The 18,521-nt window shown below is 42.5% G+C and overlaps 1 protein-coding gene across 2 annotated transcripts in view; it reads right to left on the bottom strand.

Annotated features, from left to right (window-relative positions):
- GDA (guanine deaminase) overlaps positions 1-16,878 on the bottom strand; it is an 84,848-nt gene extending 67,970 nt beyond the window's left edge. Inside the window, exon 1 of one of the 2 annotated variants that reach the window (XM_034647092.1) lies at positions 16,759-16,878. In XM_034647092.1, coding sequence (XP_034502983.1) covers positions 16,759-16,836 — 78 coding nt within the window. In that variant the 5' untranslated portion in view covers positions 16,837-16,878. Of the gene's footprint in view, positions 1-663; positions 996-16,758 lie in introns of those variants that run through there. The other variant, XM_002914743.4, reaches the window with a different exon arrangement.
- Between the last annotated feature and the right edge of the window lie 1,643 nt (positions 16,879-18,521).

The following is an 18,521-nucleotide window of genomic DNA, read 5'->3' as shown; positions in this document are numbered from 1 at the left end:
ATACACTCATAGAAGACATTTTGAGCCTTAAAATGGAATTGCTTGCTTTGATGCAAATGGCTATGGGGAGGCAGGTGGGCCGTGGATAATTTCTCTCAGACTATCCTTTCTAGTATTGTAAGTATCTAGTTGGAATCATTGGTATATTGTCTGCTGAGCGAGCAAGTGAATGAAATCAGTTCTTCGCTTATTCTGTGCGCTGAAAGGACCAACCAACATTAACCAAGTGACCCCTCCTGTTATTTCTCCCACAATAAATTCTATCAAATTTATGCAGCGCCTAGCCTGTGCCAGGCACTCGGCCAGGCGCCGGAGATACAAAGATGAATGAAGCAAAGTTCAGGTTTCTTAATGATGTCTTAAGATTCGCGAGGGCATAGCCTCGCTCCCCCTTCCACTGCAGCCTGGACGGCTGTCTCACCAATCGTGGGAGTGCGTACTCCACAGCTCCCAGCATCTGGGAACGTGTTACTCCCAGGCCAGCCCACGAACCTAGTGCCACGGCTCTCCCGGCTTTCCCCAAGAGTCAAACAGTCAAGTTCAACTCCGGAGCAGCGGCTCAGCTCCACGCGGAGCAAACGCCGGCTCCGCAGCGCACCGCGCGAGATTCCTTCCACCTGTCCGCGCGCCCGTCGGGGTGCGCCAGACCCCGCGCCCGCTTACTTTGCCGCTGTCGCTCACGCCGAGGAGGTGATCCCGCAGCACCTCCATGGGGCTAGTCCAGGTGGAGTGGATGAATGTCCCTCGGAAGATGTGCGCCAGGGACGGCATCGGGGCGGCACACATGTCAGCGGCGGAGCGCAGCGCGGGGTTCGCGAACCGAGGAGAGCGCACCGGGCGGAGGTGAGACGAGCGGTCCCTGCGACTTGCGGGCTGCTGCCGGGCGCACCTGGTCAGGCCTCGTACTGCCCCCCGCTTTTCCGAGCGACAGCCTGCCCCCTGCAGGCCGCGCCCAGGGGCGGGCTTCCTGCCTCCTCGATGCCAATAGGATTTTCCTCCTGTGACTTGGCTCCGCGCTCCCTCGGGGTGTGGTCTTTCTCTCCTCCCCTGTGTTAGTTTTTGATAGGTTAACTCTTTGAGTTTCCAAAATCACCGCTCACATCGCAGTACTTTTAACCCCGGGTGGTTGAGTTACCGACCCAGGGGAGAGATGACAGGGAGTTAAAGGAAGGGGCAAGAAGGGCCGATAGTTCCAGCCCTGTACCTTAGTTGGTCACTAAATTTGCTATCGCTCCCTGTCCCCCGGCTTCCTCCACCTTTCTTTATTGTCATACCTGGAGTTGCGTCTGCCTGCTTTCTCTTGCCCTTTAAACTTCGGGCTATTTGTGACCAAACCTTGAACTTTTGCAACCTGTAGCACCCTCAAGGTCTGAACAGGCACAAGTTCAGGAAAGGGTGGAAAGTTCAGTTGGAGCTGCCTGCTTTACCGACCAGTTTCATTTTCAGTTTCTGCAGATTGCAGAATTTGTCCTAACCCGGTGTTCTGAAAGTATCTCTTAACGGAATTACTGGGGGTCCCACGGGCGGAGGTTGATCTGTACCCCAAAGCCCCCTCTCTTCCACCTTGAGGCCAGTGTTTTGGCCCTTGTGTCCATCCACAAACAATTCCATTTCCCGTCGTTCTCACACCTAAAATAAATGAATCTCTTTGATTCAAGTCCACTTGTACCAGGGGGGAAAATTAAGTTCTCAAGCCAAGCGGCTAGGAATGGCAGCGTGGCATGGCATGCTGGAAAGAGCCCTGGATTAGGAACCAAGAGACTGTGGTCAAGGCAGTGGGCCGCAGCGTCTCTATCTTCATTTGTGGACATGGAACTTAGACCGGGTGGTTGCTAAGACTGCTTCCAGATCGGCATTCCTTCCTTGCACTGGATTCACAAAGTCCTTTACTAAGTTCCTCCAGGAAGACCACCTGGTTTCCACTCATGCCTCCCACATTCCGCTCCTTCCTGCCCCTAAGGCTTGCTGTGGATGTTCACATGACGGGCTCTTCTCATCACTGATTTGCCTCCAATGCAGCTCTTAGAGGTAACCTTCCCCCATCACCAACCCAGTAGCAGGCTCCCACCCCCAACATTTCTATTCCATCAATCCCTCTTATTTCTGCCGTTGTATTTATCATATCCATCCTCATTTATTTCATATGTTTTCATTTATTTTTGCTCTTCTCTCACCAACACACACATAGAGTAATGGAAACACCACAGGACCAGGGCTCTTATGCCTAGAACAGTGTTTGGTGTTTCATACATACTTATTGAATAAATGTATGAATCGTTTTTTGGGGGAGCAGAGCAATAACCTGAGATTAGCATCTATTCTGGCTCCTACCTATAGGATAAGGGTTTCTCATTTCAGGGCATGAGCAGGCTTTCTCTGAATTGTCACCATTATGACACAGGGCTAGTTTATATAAATGATTCATTCCCTTCTCAGCTCCTTCACCTCAAGGAAACTCTGCAGTCCCAGGCACACTGAGGTGGCTGGTCACCCTACCAAGGACTCAGAAGTGGAAATCCCTGAAGCTGAGAGCATTACACTCGCCACATTAGGCCTTTCTCCCTGTCATCTTCTCCTGATTCTGCAGACTTCGTTCCCTCCTTGTAGTTCCAACGGCTAGCACAGTGAAAACAGCCTCTTGACCCAAGTTTGTCTACCTACAAACCTCAGAAAGAAAAGTGAAGAAAATGTTTGCATCTTAGTTTTAAAAAGGAGTCAATTAAATGTTTCCAAAAGAGGTATGGGTTCCCTAAAACAGATGCAGCTATTTTTTTTAATGAAAGCAACCTGAGTGACCAAAAATAGAGACTAGTTTAGTAGATTAGAATCTATTTACTCAGTAGAGTATTATGTAGTTGTTAAAAACAGGAGAACTATGTAGCCACATGGGGTGCATATAACAAAATGATAACTTTTTTAAAATGTCATTTATGCTATGGTTAAAACCATGAAGCAACTATAGGCATAAAGGCTAGAATCTCAAAGTGGATCCAAACAGTGGATATCATTCCGTGGAGGAAATGGAATTGCTAGGGAATTTTGTTTGGATGTTTGTTGACATTGTTATGTGTGGTTTATGGAATGGGTAATTATTGTGTAGCTTTAAATAAAGTTCATCTTAAACAGAAAGGACTGGTCATGGGCCTCCAGGGCCATAGCATTAGCAGTCCTCAGGGGTTAGCTCTTCCAAGCAGCACTCACTCCCACTCAATTCCCAACCAAGTGGTAGGCACCTCACTTGGGATCCGGTAGCCTCAGCTCAGCTAAGGTGTCTGGAAATCCTGGCTTCCCAACTATTCTCACGTGTTCTCCATCCTTGTCCTTTACTTTGCTGGTCCCCTGCAGTGTTGACTACCATCTTGGCATCCCCAGGGAAATGTTCCCAAGGCCACTGAAGTTTGGAGGAAGAAAGGAGTGCAGAGCTTTTATATTCATCTTTGAAACATGGCCTGAGCACATTGCAAGACAGCTTCTGGTTAATATGGTTATTCTGACCCGGCAAAGCATGTACCAATGGTACTGACTGTGCTTCCAAAGTCTCAAGGAAATAGTTTCTATTCTTCAGCTCTTTTTATAGCCCACATTTATAGTCATGCAATATTAGAACTGAAAGGACCTAAGAAGATAGTGTTCACTGTGCGTTTCCCTGCTATTTCTTAGTATCATTATTACATCAGCAATGGCTCCTTTCAACCCTCACCAACTCAATTTCTCAAAAGGAAATCCAACAATGGTATGCACTTTCAGTGCCCTACCCCACGTATCACTTCCTTCCAAAGAAAAGAGATGTTCCTTGGTATGGAGGCTTCCTGAAGCCCTCACTGCTTCTTCGGGCTCTTATTCCTCCAGTAGCCCACATACCGTGCATCTGCTTTGCTCACGATCTCTGCCTGCAGCGCCCTTCTGCCACCTTACACAGTGCCGGCCTCATTCTACTACCCACTCTCCCCTGGCTAAATCCTTCAGCTTAATTGCCCATTCCCGACCCCTTCCAGAACATCTTTACACCTCCTTACTCTTGCTCAGGTACTAAGTGCTCCTTCTCTGAGTTTGTGGGGTGCTATCATTGTTCCTTTATTATCTATCTCCACCAGAAGATGGTGTTCTACTTAAGGACCATGTCTTTCTTTCTTTCTTTCTTTCTTTCTTTCTTTCTTTCTTTCTTTCTTTCTTTCTTCCTTCCTTCCTTCCTTCCTTCCTTCCTTCCTTCCTTCCTTCCTTTCCTTCCTTTCTTTCTTTCTTTCTTTCTTTCTTTCTTTCTTTCTTTCTTTCTTTCTTTCTTTCTTTCTTTCTTTCTCTGTATCCCCTTCACATAGTGCCTGGCCAATAGGAAGTACTCAATAGACTTATATAAATGTTGGATTTCAAGTGACAGCTCTCTTGCCTATGTTTTAGTGATAAAAAAAATCTATAGGGGGTGTCTGCTAATGGTGATCAATTCATTAGGACTTAAAGTTAAGAAAGAGTTTCATTTTACTTATACAGTTTTCTAACATTTTATTAATGAAAATGTTCAAATACATGGAAAAGTTGAACAGCTTCATTTCTCAAGATGACATTTCTCCCTGTTAGGTGAAAGCAGGTGGTCTCAAAACTCCACAGCTACTGGGAGGGACTGGTTTGTTCTGAACCTCTAGCTGCTGGAGGCAAAGGACAGGAGCATAGCATGATCAGTTTTGACAGTTTGATTACTTTATTCGTATAATTATATCTGTAGCTAGTCAATCTCTCCTGCTAGACAGAATTTGACTATTGAAGAAGGTTTTCTCTTCTACTATCTTATTCTGAGCCTCACAACAATCTTATAAAGTAGGAAGAGAATATATTTTAATCAGTCAGAGATGGAGAAACTGAGGTTCCGGGGAGTTGGCTTGTCTGTCTAATTAGTATAGAACGGACCTGGGTTTTGACTCCAGTTGTTCTCACACATTGTCTCATCACAGTAGACTGCAAAGAATTTTCCATTCGATTTTGCCATGACTATGTCGGTGCACCGTGGATTGTCATTCACAACTTTCACATCATACATGGTTTTCCAACAGTTGCCAGTGACACACAGATCTACCCCAAAGTGAAACCAAAGTGGGACCAATGGGCCTCAAGAAGAACAATCCAATCAGCGCAGCTCAGTAAAATGATGCAGGGCACAGGTCAGTAAAATGATGCAGTGAGGAACTCGTGTTTTCATGAGGCAAAGAGTGAAGGACAGGCAGGTTAAATGAGAAGCCACTTCCCCTTCCAGGCAGGAGAGAAGTTGTCATTGCACAGTGAAATAAATGCCTGCCTACTTTATTTATTCTTCTTGTGTAGCTAAATCTATCAGTTTCCATGGTGCCTACGTTCACCATGGAAACTCTGACAAGCTTGTTATGCTTTAGGGAAGAAAAAAAAAAAAAGCACACCAAAAATCGAGATGGGATAAATGCATTCCTTTTAAAACTGTGTTCTTCTGAGTAGGAAGCCTTGATGGATATAGCAAATCATAATGATCTCGATTTTCCAGTTCTTAAGTGGGAATGCAGGTTTGCATTCCCATCAGGGGAGCACCCTTGGCCCTCCAAAACTACTTTATCTGTGCAGCGATAGTTATGTCTGTAACTCACTTCTGTATTTCCTGGCAACTGAGAGATGGCTCAGTCCTCATTTAGCCGATTTTTATGAGAATATTGCACTAGTCCCCTATATATTTTTTGTTTGTCCATTCAACCTTTACTGGAAATCTGAATTAGGATAGGCACTATGCTAAGCACCGTTGATATGACACTGTATGAAACTGATATTGTCCTGCCCATATGCAACTTACACAATTCTTTCATGAATTGGTAAAGGAAGATTTTTTTTCCTGGATGGAAAGCTTTCAGTACCATGCAAGTAGTTATCTCCATCATGTACTCATCCCGTTGATTCTCAAAACCATGCAGCACCTTAGCCGAGATTAGCTTATGCGCTCTCCCACCAGGACAGCAAGCTCAACCAACACAACTGACCTGATGTTCCTTCGTCTACATTTCTGCCCCAACGTGGATTCCAATATCCAACATGCAATATCAAGGGATAAGCACCAAATAGAATCACTGTTTCTAGGTTCCAGTCCAGCACAACCACTAGCCAATGACGCCTTGGGAAAGTCATTCCACCTCTTCTGGTCTTGGTTTCTTTTTCTGTAACATGGGAGGTCACATACTATCACTGGTTCCATATTTCTTTAGTCTCAAAGGCTCATTTTTTATTTCTCCTACTTAAACCTTAAGTTTTAAAACATTTCATCCATGAAGACAAGACAGACACTTAATATAAGTAGATGTTGAGTGAATTATTTCCCCGTTTTTCATGAATTAAAGACCAAATCAGAACTTCTAATCAATATGAACTGTCCAATATTATCATGTTGAGTTAACATAACTGAAAGCCAAAACATATGTAACATTTATTTTTTTTAAGATTTTATTTATTTGAGAGAGTGAGCATGAGCGGGGGAAGGAGCAAGGGAGAGGGACAAGCAGACTCCCCACTGTGTGGGGAGCCAGCCACCAGGGCTCGATCCCAGGACCCTGGGATTATGACCTGAGCCGAAGGCAGATGCTTAACCAACTGAGCCACCCAGTCTCCCCCAGATGTAGCATTTTATTTAGCCCATGCAATCTATCTCAAGTTGGACAAATTCTATTAGGCTTTGTGAATTGCTAAAAATAGCTTCAGAGGCACCTGAGTTGCTTAGCTGGTTAAGCATCCAACTCTTGGTTCCAGCTCAGGTCATGATCTCGGGGTCCAAGCCCTGCGACGGCTCTATGCTGAGTGCAGAGACTGTTTATCCCTCTCCCTCTGCTCCTCTCTCTCTCTCCGTCTCAAATAAATAAATAAAATCTTTATGAAATAGTTTAAGTAATACAGTTTTAAATTTGTTAAATTATCCTCCTGAGTATCCTGGGACTGTAGGTTGATAAAAACCAAAGTAGGGTAGAGACTCATTGACATGATTTCACATGTATTTTGGGAACTAGTTGTCAATTTTTCTGCCTTAAGCTAGAAGAGTTTACACATATCTAACATGCCACAGCAACAGGTAAGACCCAGAAGATGAAATGAATTTAGGTGCTAATTCTGGACACCACAAAGAAGGGTTGGCTTTCCTCAAGATATCAATGCACAGCTCAAGTGGCTCGAGCTGGCAATGGTTACAGAGTTGGGAAGACCCTGGATGCAGCTAATAACATGATAGTGGATGCACTAAGAAGGTCTCCTTTATGGAATACTCTTCCAAATGACACGCAAAAGCCACTAATAATTGTATTTGTGGCAAAAGAGCTAGCCCTAATGGGAGGGGAAAAAACATTTTTGTTGTTGCTTTTATAAGTTTGGTTTGTGTCTTCAGAATTCTTTGTGCAGTGGCACATAATAAGGGCTCAGTAAATATTAGATGAATTAATGTTATAATAAATTTAGTGTATTTATATATACTAAAACCCACAATTCAGATTCATTTATTTTTCCCCCTGGAGCATTAAAACTGGTATAGTGTACATAATACTATAATATTCTGTGAAATGAAGAAAATGTAATTTGAGTTTGGGGCACGTATAAAACTATGAGGTGACAGTGGTAGAAGACTAGCTTAAACAGTTTACGCCAAAATACAGTGTCTCACACAACCAAAAAAAAAAAAAAAATCCATGGTCACACCACCTTGTGGCACAGCTTAGTTGCAAGTTAATCAATGTCTATACCATCTAGTTACTCTACCCTCCTCTCTCTCTCTCTCTCTCTGTCACTCTGTCTCTCTCCCCCCTCCCTCCCTCCATTCTCCGGCATCTCTCTCCTCGTGGCTACAAGATGGCGGCAACAACTCTAGACTTTATACTGTTTCAAATTCAAGTGAGCAGAAAAAACCAAGCGCCATGCTTCCCAAATTCCAGGAAAACAGAAACAAAAATTCACTGCCTTATTTGCCCCAATTGAACCAATGTCTTTTCCTCAAACAATCGATGTAGCAGGCCAATATGAAATGGGATGTCATGACCTGGGTCCCATGCTCCACCAAGCACAAGAACTGAGAGTGGGGAAGAGGGTGGTTATCCAGGCAGAGGTAAAGTGTGCAGAAGGAGGTGAATGGATGCTGGGGAGCAAAACCAGCAGATGCTTATTAGGGTGTGATGAGTACCAGTTTCTCTATGCAAAGTTATTGACTTAACTCAGTGGAATGATACGTGCAGACGTAGTTAGAAATTGAACAGGCATAAATCTTGATAAAGTATAATAGAATACATGATGTACATGAAACAATTATAACATGGTTTCTGTTTTCCCTCAACAAATTTTGTTTGTGCCTACTACAGGGAAGATAATGTGCTATGTGTTGTGCAGGATATAAAAATAAGTATGGTATGGTCCCTGTCCTCACACCAAGAATCACAAGCATAAGGGACCTAAAAAATAACGTGCATAGGGGCACCTGGCTGACTCAGCTGGAAAAGCACATGACTCTTGATCTCAGGGTTGTAAATTCAAGCCCCACATTGGTTGTAGAGATTACTTAAAAATAAAATCTTTTAAAAAAATAAAAAATAAAATTAAAATAAAGTGTTACCTTATTTTAGAGTAGTGGAACTACTCTTTTAATTTTTATTTACGGACTCCTCTTACCTTAGAAGGACATGAACACATATATCTGGGTCAGAGTTCAGCCACTATGATTTAGAAAAAAGATACTTAACATTTGTGATGCCATAAGGAATTTCTCCCTTTGCCATGTGCTTTACTTTATGGAAATTATAGTCATTCCCAGATGTGGAATATATTGATGTAGTTATTTCAGTGGCCTCAAACACATAGCATTACAATGTTAATCTGATTATTAATCTTCAGTCTTAATCTATCCCTCATGCAATCCCAAAATTGGTAATAAAATCTAGTAAAGTTGCAGTTTGACCAAATATACCAGAATTCCTGGTTCAAGTGGGCCAAACAAAAAGCCCTGCTTTGATCATTTCTGAGGCTCAAATTTTTACTTATTAATCTTAAGGTAAAGTGCTAGAAAGAGGAATGGCAGGCCACGCCTGGTTCATATTTTTTTTCCTGTACCTATAGGGGTGTTAGGTCTATGCTCATAAAAACAATATATGATGAAATTCATGAAAAGACGCCATGATATTAATGTTTCAGAAACCCAACAAAAACTTAACCATATAAATCGTTCTCCACCAATCAATAAATATGGTTGATTTTGTTGTTGGTGGTGGTGGTTTTCACTGTGCTGGGTAGGTTACCACTTCCCACCCTTACCCCATCCCGTACCCTCTCATTCATTTAGTCAGCAAACATTTGTTGAGCACCTATTATATTCCAGGCATTCAGGTAGGCTCAGGGAATCAAAACATTAAAAAGACATGTTCTCACCTTTAAGAAGCTCACAAGATAATGGTGGAAACAGATAGGCACATGGGTTAACTATGATAAACCGTATACAGGGCTGCCTCTTCTTCGCTCAGCCCCTGGAACCCTCTCCACCCACCACAGAGCTCTGTGAGGACTGGGTCTGTCTGTTTTACCACTATAGCCACAGGGCTTAAAGCAGCATCTGGCATACTGTAGACACCCAATAGACGTTTGTTAGGTACATTAAGCACAATGGTAAAAGTATGCATGAGATATAAATATTTTGAAAACTTCTTACTGATTCCTGTCTCAGAAGAGTAAATACACACAGGGAGAAGTGGGTCTGGAGCCATGATCCTCAACCAAGAGTGGTCTGCTCTCTGGGGGGAATTGGCAGTATCTCAAGGCATTTTTGGTTGACCCAGTGGCAGGTTCTGCTAGCTTCTAGTACGGGTAGAGGCCAGGGATGCAGCTAAACATCCTACAACACACAGGACAGCCCCCCACAACAAAGAGTTATCCAGTCCAAAATGTCGGTAGTTCTGAGGTTGAAAATCTTTGCCTAGAATAAAATCCTCGGCCATAGGATCTTTTTTTTTTTTTAATTTTATTTATTTGTCAGAGAGCGAGTGAGAACACAAGCAGGGGGAGTTGCAGGCAGAAGGAGAAGCAGGCTCCCCAACAAGCAAGGAGCCTGATATGAGACTCGATCCCAGGACCCCAGGATCATAACCCAAGCCAAAGGCAGATGCTTAACTGACTGAGCCACCCAGGCATCCCTCAGCCATAGGATCTTAAATGTCTAGTGATCTTTAAGCTACTAGAAACATCATGGAGGCTTAGAGAATGATGGAGCTGAAAATGATCTTAAAGTTCTAAAGGATCTTAGAGTTGACTCCAATCCCCCAGATAAAATCATTTCTTTCATATCAATCTTGGAAGATGGTCAGCTATCAATTCTCATGGGCAGAGAACTCAATTTTTTGAGCGACAGCCATTTCTATAGCTACTTTTAATATTCATAGTGTATATCATAGGGAGTTAATAGTTGCATTTCAAAATGTCACACAATTTGCCCTACTGTGACTTTCTTGAGCAAAAAAGAAGAAATCAGTTCTAGCTTCCACATGACAGCCCTCCAGGATCTGAAAATGGTGGTGATTGTCCTAAGCCTTTCTCCCTACCACATTCATCATTCCACTATTCCTCAAGGCAATTAAGAAGAATCGTAAAGAGTGTATTAAAAAATACTGGATATGAGCAACTGGTGGGACATAAGATGTCTTTAGATGATGGTTTGTGAGATGACTTTAGCCATCTCACAGACAGTGCATGAAACAGCCTTGAATTATATATAATTATGGTGAGAAAATTACTTCTACTTGAATTTTTCAGTCCTTAAGTCAAAGAGACCTTCTCAGTAAAAGGTTTAGTAACCTCAAAAATGTCCGTTTTTTAACAAAGAAAGAGGAGACTGCAGAGTTAGAACCTTCCACAGGCAACAGTAGCTAGCTAGAATCCAGCATTATTTTGTTTATAATGTATTTACGTTTATGGTTTCTTCTTGTTTATGGCAAGGGGTGCTGGTTTCTCTTTTATAGATTTGGCTGGTTTCTTTAAAGTTTCACAAAGTGAGACTTTTTTTAAAAATTAAGTAAATTACAATACAGATTTACAAATTGGGCAAAATCAATACGGGCGCCACACAGAGTATCTGAAGTTGAGGAAATAATGGCCAACGATGGTCATCGAATTGAACCGGTGAGTAGCCTGATCTTGATTCCACCACTTAAGCATCAGATGACCTTAGGTGAGTTATTTAGCCCTTTGAACCTCAGTTTCCTCATATTAAAATGGGGATTTGATAATAACTATTTCATTGAGTTATTGTATTAATCGAGGGAATGCATGTTAAATGACTAGAGGCAAATAGATGCCTAATAAATATTAATTTACTTCTCTACTCTTACCCATATCAGTTCATTTCCACTCACACGTTGTTCCCTTAAGTGGTTAGCGTCCTCTAAGAGCCGGATGTAGTAGTGCGGATATGAGCTTTGGAATTATATCAATCTGAGATCAAATCTCAGCTTCACTGCAAACAACCTTTTAAGCCTCTGAGCTTCAATTAGTGCAGTTTTCTTTAAAGGGCTCCACGGGATATTGTCGGTTTTGATAACGCCTAGCACATTATCTGGTGCATACTAGGTCCTCAATAAGTGTCTCTCCTGCCTCTTATTGCCCGGTCAATATCTCATTAAAAAGAAGATAGCTGGAACTGTTGCAATGTTTTTGAAAAGTAAACTGATGCTGAAGACACTGAAACTTATCTCCCTCGATCTGAACAGAACGCTTCCATTAATGCAGTCTAAGGTTACACCTGCACCATTAGCAGCCATATCATTTGATTTAGGTACACTGCACATTTAAATCTTTTCTGGGCTTTAATTGGTATTAATTATAATTGACTTCCTGAACCTAAGTCCAAGGCTTTACATTATCTCTAATGATGATCATCTTGTTGGTTTTAATCCAATGTGTCCTTAATTTCTCAGCATCTTATGCCATTCACAGGTTTGTTATGTGCTAGCCAAATCAATGATCTAAGGGATTGTTAAGAGAGATGAATAGGTCAGGGCTATAACAGAGCCCAATGGCTCACCTCTAGGACCTCATGCCAGCTTGACCTTGACCATTAGTCAATACATTTTAACACGGGGGCTTGATCAATTCTAAATTCTCCATATTATACTGTCATTTACATGGTATTTCTACAACTCTCCTTCAAAGATTTTATGAAACACTGACTGATACCTTACTGAAATCAATATATACCACATATTCTGGTATCACTTTTCCTGCTTAAAAATGGATATAATGCTAAGTGAAATAAGTCAGGCCAAGAAAAAGACAAATATCATATGATTTCACTCATATGTGTCATTTAAGAAACAAATCAAATGACCAAAGGGGGGACAAAAGAGAGGATGGGGGAGAGAGCCAAACTAGGAAACAGACTTAAGCACAGAGAACAAACTGATGGTTACCAGAGGGAGGTGGATGGGGGGATGGATGAAATTGGAGAAGGGGATTAAGAGTACACTTATCATGATGAGCACTAAGTAATGTACAGAATTTCTGAATCACTATATTGTACACCTGAAACTAATATAACACTGTATGTTAACTCTACTGGAATTAAAATTAAAAACTTAAAAAAAAAGAATAATTTACATTTCCCAAGGGGGGGGAGGAATATCTTCTCCTCAATTTGTAAAAGTACTTTATTTCTATGAAAAACTATGATGGTAATCATTTATTTCAGTCACGTGGGCCTCTCGATAATAGCTTTTATAATGTTCATCCAAACGTTACACGGCTCTTGATGAGGACAGGGACACTCCTCTACTCATCTTTTCATCCCCAGTACACAGCACACCTTCTTCACTGTAGGTGCCATGAGGTGAAGACAGGGGAGTGAATTGATGAAGTTCCTGGGATTCGGAATTGAAGATGGATCTGAATCCCGGATGGGCCACTATGGTGGTACAGTCTTGTGCATGTGGTTTCATCTTAAATTTCACTTTCTCAAGACAGAGATACAAATACTCTCGGTTTCACTATTAGAATTTCATGAAATAATAGACATATAATTCTTATCATAGTAGTTGGAATGAAGAAGGTGTTCAAATATTACTGCTACTTTTGTTATTTGATCCTGTGATTACCTGCGTTGATTGACATTAAAAACACGCAGTAAAAAGGGTTGGTCATGATGTCCAGGACCATACCTAAACGCTTTCTTGGATAAATATTTATTCAAAAGAAGATGTAAAAATGTGTCGATCTTTCCAATGAACAGCGAATTGTGGATGACAATGTAGAAGAAACAAAAGGACTAGTATAGGAGCTCTGTTTTTAGCTGACGATTTCCTGAAAATGTAGAATTTTGTGTTTCCAGAGAAGTATTGCTCAACAGGAAAGTAACCAACAAGAAACCCAACTTATTGCAAATTACAGACTCATGCAATCTAGACCAACCAGCCTCTGTGCCAATACCAGAGTTGCTGCAAAGGAGTTTGGTCGACTGGGATGTCCTTGTTTCTGTTGCGGCAGCACCAGGATTGCTCCCAGGCAGAACCGTCAAGCAGAAGCTGCTCCATTTCCTGATATGCCTCACAAATATTAACTCAGTTCCGTGTACTTTTTTGTACCCAACTTCTTTCCCAATCGCTTGTGAGGCACAACTTCCGCACACTCATAAACCCATAACAACAATCAAGTACCTTCCTAGAGCATCATCTGCTTTATTGAGAGTCTTCAAAAATATAAAGTTGGGCCTCACAATCAGCCGGGGAGGTGGGCAGGGCAAGCATAGTGCTGTTAACCTTAAAAATAAAACTTCAGTTATTTCAATGGCTGTATTCGGGAATAGCAGAAAATTGCCATTCAGGACATGCAAGGTATGGCAAAACCATAGGGGAGTCTGGAGAACAAAGGAGAGGAAAGCCCTTTTATGGAGGACAGTGGGGTGGGGCTGTTATCAACAGAAGGTCCAACGAGTGAACTTAGAGCTCCAAGTATAGTGGCTTTTTATTGGCCAAGTTGTGATAGTCTCTCATTGGCTGGTCTACTGCCCTGTGAGGAGAATTCCTTCTTCCTCCAGCTGAAGTAATCAAGTGTAGGCTTCTTCCTGTTGAGAACTTGCAGGGTGGGTCTCTTCCTGTTGGGACCCGCAAAGGGCCTCAGGGAGTGATAGGGTAGGAACCTCTTCCTGCTGGCCTCCCAACTCCATTTCAAGTGAGGCTTCCTTTATTCGTTTCACACTACTTTGCACTTCAGATTAATGCACTGAGATGAACAAACATTAAATGCCATGTCCAAGATCACAACAGTGGTTCTCTAAGATCCTCAGAGTTTGGCAATTAGTCCAAGGCTCTTTCTAGTACCCTATTTGGTCTTTCACTTTAGCGAACTGTTTCATCCAAAAACTGGTGTGTATCCCTATTTGCTGAGGCCTTTCCCTTTCCTCTTCACATATTTCTTTTTTCACGGTCTTCCTGCTCCCTGTTATACTAATGGTATCCACTCTTGACAAAGAGTAAAGAGAGAATCTGGTAGATTCCTATGTAATAAATAAGAAACACAGGGAGAGTTCGATGTGTGGCCCAAAGGACCAGATTGCTAAATGGTGAGCAAAACCTAGTAACACATTCCTGAATGGGATTGGGGATTGGCTTCAGTTCTCACAGTACAATCCCCAGGCTTACGTCTTGAACCTTGAACTAAAGTGGCATTATATGGGGTGACTATTTTGGGCCCCATTCATAAACTATGGCAGTGACTGACTGATTGATAGATTGATTATAGTGGAATTTCTAGCACTGTTTGGAAGACTATTTCTAGGAAGCCAGCTAGTGTAAGAAGAAATGAGGGACCTTTCCTAATTCTCTCCTTAAACTGTAACCAGAGTCAATGTCTATCATACCCACTGGAAATCAGAATGATAGAAGGTCATACAGTTTAAAAATAAATGAGCAGGGAATAATTGCCAGGTGGCCTAAGGTCACTTGGCTAGTCTAAAAGCAAGCATTCTCAGCTCCACATTCCTAAATATAATGCTCATATACATAAGGGATGGCCAACTAGTATCCAAACTATACACCATCGCAGATTTTTAAAATAGAACAGAATTTGTGTAAAACAGCTGATGTGGGGGAACCTGCAAATCAATAGGTAATATAGATTGAGGCCAGAAAAATGAAAGCTCAGAGATTGCTTCCTAAGTAAAAATTACTTCTTGTTATCAGAGAATAGTTCTCCTGAAATTGATTATGAGACTTTTCTTGCTCTTGTTACACACTGTCCTTGGAAATTATGGGCCTCATCTCATAGGTACAAATATCCAGGGCTATGCTGCTTAATGGGATCTCGCAAGTCAGAGCCACAAATCTGGACCATGAGGTCGGGTACAGGGATGTTGTTCTGGTTGGGGATGGGGTGATGGGAGGTGAGGGAACTCCAGGAGCTATAATTACTTGGGTCCAGCAGAACCATCAATGGCCCGGCAGTCTCTTGGTGTGTCTGGACTGCTGGGTCCCTATGGGACATTCTTGGAGTATTATTCCTGACACCAATTTGCATCTTCTTGATTGATTTGGACATCTCCAGAATGATACAGCAATAATAAAAATAGACTGAGATTACTGTCCATGTCATTTACCGTCAAACCGGGCAAGGAAGAACAGGTGCCAAATACCTTCTTTCCTTTCTTCATTGTATAATACTGTCATGGCGATTCCATCATTTATGCCTCACTTAATATGGGTCATTGGTTTCTCCATGCTTCTAGGAGTCACCCTGCAACATGCTTACATCCTCTCTCAGGTACTTGCAAAGGTATATTTACAACCTGTATCGTGGAAGAATGCTCCCATATTGGTAAATTCTCTTGTATCCAAATTTATCATCCACCCACCTTTGTCAGGCACCATTGGAGTCCAGTCCCAGGCATATTGTCCCAGTTGGATGGTGTTGAAATTGGACTCAAGGAGGAATAGTTGTTTTCCTCCGTTAGCCATGCCAGCAGGTCCTTTGCAGAGTTATTTCATGACTTAACCCCAGTAATTGATCTGGTGCTCAGGAGGGGATATGATGGAGATCCTGAATAAGATACATAATATCTTGCAGAGGAGAGGCCTCTGCACTAAATTCAGGCATGGTGTGTGTGTGTGTATGTGTGTGTGTGTGTGTGTGTGTGTGTCTAGCCCTTAACAGAGAGGACGAGTGGGCCATTTGTCCATTTGTGCATGCTCAGAGGACTCAGGGTAATCTGGAGATTTAAAATCCTTAGAGGGACAGTAGCTCCTGGGTGGCTCAGTGGCCAGCTCTTGATTGTGGCTCAGGTCATGATCTCAGGGTCGTGGGATCACCCCATGTCAGGCTCCATGTTCGGCATGCATGAAGTCTACTTGTCCCTCTTCCTCCCCCTCTGCCCCTTCCCCAGCTCACACACAGCCCCACCCTTCTCTCAAATGAATAAATGAAATCTTAGATAAATAAATAAAATTCTTGGAGGGACATCAACACAGATGTACCCATCCCTTGTGTCAGGGGTCCACTTGCCCAACCATGGCATTGCAAACCTGCCTCAACTGTTCTTACAATAAAAGCCTGTCCTTGCTCCTCTTTTTGAACCCTTTCCCTCCCAATTTAAAAGATAAGAGCCTCTTTGTGTGTTTCCAGGGGGATGGGGGGGCCTGGCTTTCTCACTCAGCATTTAACTGCTGATTTATATCAGCTTTTTGCTACCTTTTTCCAGGGCATCAGTAAAGCCAGATAATTCACTGTCCTTATGATTACTGTTTCCCTCTTATTGCCACCTACCAGGGACAGCGTCCTCACTGGCAGCCAGATGATGGTCAGCTCCAAAAGCCCATCCCAGTGTTGTGTTCGTGGACCCATCTTGGTACCTACTGTCACGGGTTGGGATCACTGGATGCAGGTCCTGAGGAGGAGCTTACTGAGTGCTCTTGGGATTAACACCTGTGGAAGAAAACAGGCTTAGGCACAGGAAAAGGCTGAATTTCTATTACCCATGGGAGGTTTTGGTGCTGAGATGGTCCCTCAGGTCCGAGTTAAAGATTAAGAGACCAGTTCTTTATCCCTCCCAGAATAATAAATCATTAGATGAAGGCTGTCCCAGAAGGGTCATGACCTGAGCTGATTCTACTCCCGACACAGCACAAGGCTGCCAGCTAAGTGCTATCTTCTAGGAGGGCACTGGGAGAAGAAATCCTCCTTCTGAAGAGGAATCGGTGTGGCACATCACAGCATCCACCAAATACCCCGCACCTGATTTAATCACTATAAAAACATGTTGCAGCTTTTATAATTACTGTCCTGTTACTCATAAGGAAATTGAAGCACAGAGAGGTTAAATAGCTATTATCTCAACTGAAGACAAAGTTTTGGAGGCCATTCTAAATTTGAAACAATTACTTGATTCTGCTGTAGTTAAAGGCAGGCACAGATGATACTTGAACAAATGAACATGGCTGTGTGCCAATAAAACTTTATTTACAAAAACAGGTGGTGGCCTGGATTTGGCTCACAGACCACAGCGTTCTGATCCCTGGCTTAGAGGGTGCAACTACAGCAAGGCCTTGAAGAACTAGTGAGGTTTTTTAGAGTAACAGAGGAAGGACATTGTAGCAAAGGGGAATTGCATGGTGTGGTTAGGAATGGTAAGTAGGTAGCAAAACTACAGCACAGAGCTCATGAAGCATGGATGTGATGGGATGGGGTGAGAGCATTAGGGCCATGGTTACAAGTGAGGATGAGAGGTGAGGATGGCAAATGAAAAAACTGGAAACCTCTGGGTGTTTGCCCATATTAAAGAACAAAAATTCAACTGAGTATATTTAAAGATCTAATTGACTTTATTCGACAATTCATGAATTGAGTAGCACCCCACCTAACAAACAAAAGTGTGCTCCAAGGAGTTGTACAAAATGGCAGGTTTTTAAAGGCAGAAACTGGATGGGACAAGGAAGTTACTAGCAAAGGAAAAGATTGTTTCAGGCAAGGTCACTTCCTAGAGGATGTTATCATGCAGGTTACCTCTCTAGTACTGATGAGGAAAATTCCAGGCTCATTGGCTTAAAATTCCACTCATGGAAGAGGCTGAGACTGCACTTAGGTATTAAGTCTTGGTAGGGCTTAACGTAAGTGACTGCATTTGGGGCCTGTGTTTCTTTTCAACACCCAGCTACTTTTATCTGTCTGCAACATTTCCCCCAAGTCCTTTGCCTAAGTAAACTCTACTGACCCTTCACAACTCAATTTAAGCAAGAACTGTTTTCACAAGAAAGACTTTAAGAACCCTCTCCTCAGCCTGAGGCTGGATTGAATGCCTGCTTTGTTATTCCTATAACCCTTTAGGACCTTTTGTCATATCCAACCATACCTAATCATCTGCTCCCGTATATGTCTGTCTCACTACACCAGTGGCTTTCAAGTTCAGCTGTATATTTGGAAGTAAAGCTTGGGTATTCATATATTTTAAAAGCGCTCCCATGATTCTAAACTGCAGCCAGGACGGAGAATAACTGCACTGTGCTGTGAGTTCCTCCAGGACAAATATCTCC

Source organism: Ailuropoda melanoleuca, chromosome 17 (genome assembly GCF_002007445.2).
Source record: "Ailuropoda melanoleuca isolate Jingjing chromosome 17, ASM200744v2, whole genome shotgun sequence".
In the NCBI taxonomy this organism is placed as follows: domain Eukaryota; kingdom Metazoa; phylum Chordata; class Mammalia; order Carnivora; family Ursidae; genus Ailuropoda; species Ailuropoda melanoleuca.
The sequence above is the reverse complement of the archived record's forward strand: the minus strand, read 5'-3'. Positions and strand labels throughout refer to the sequence as shown.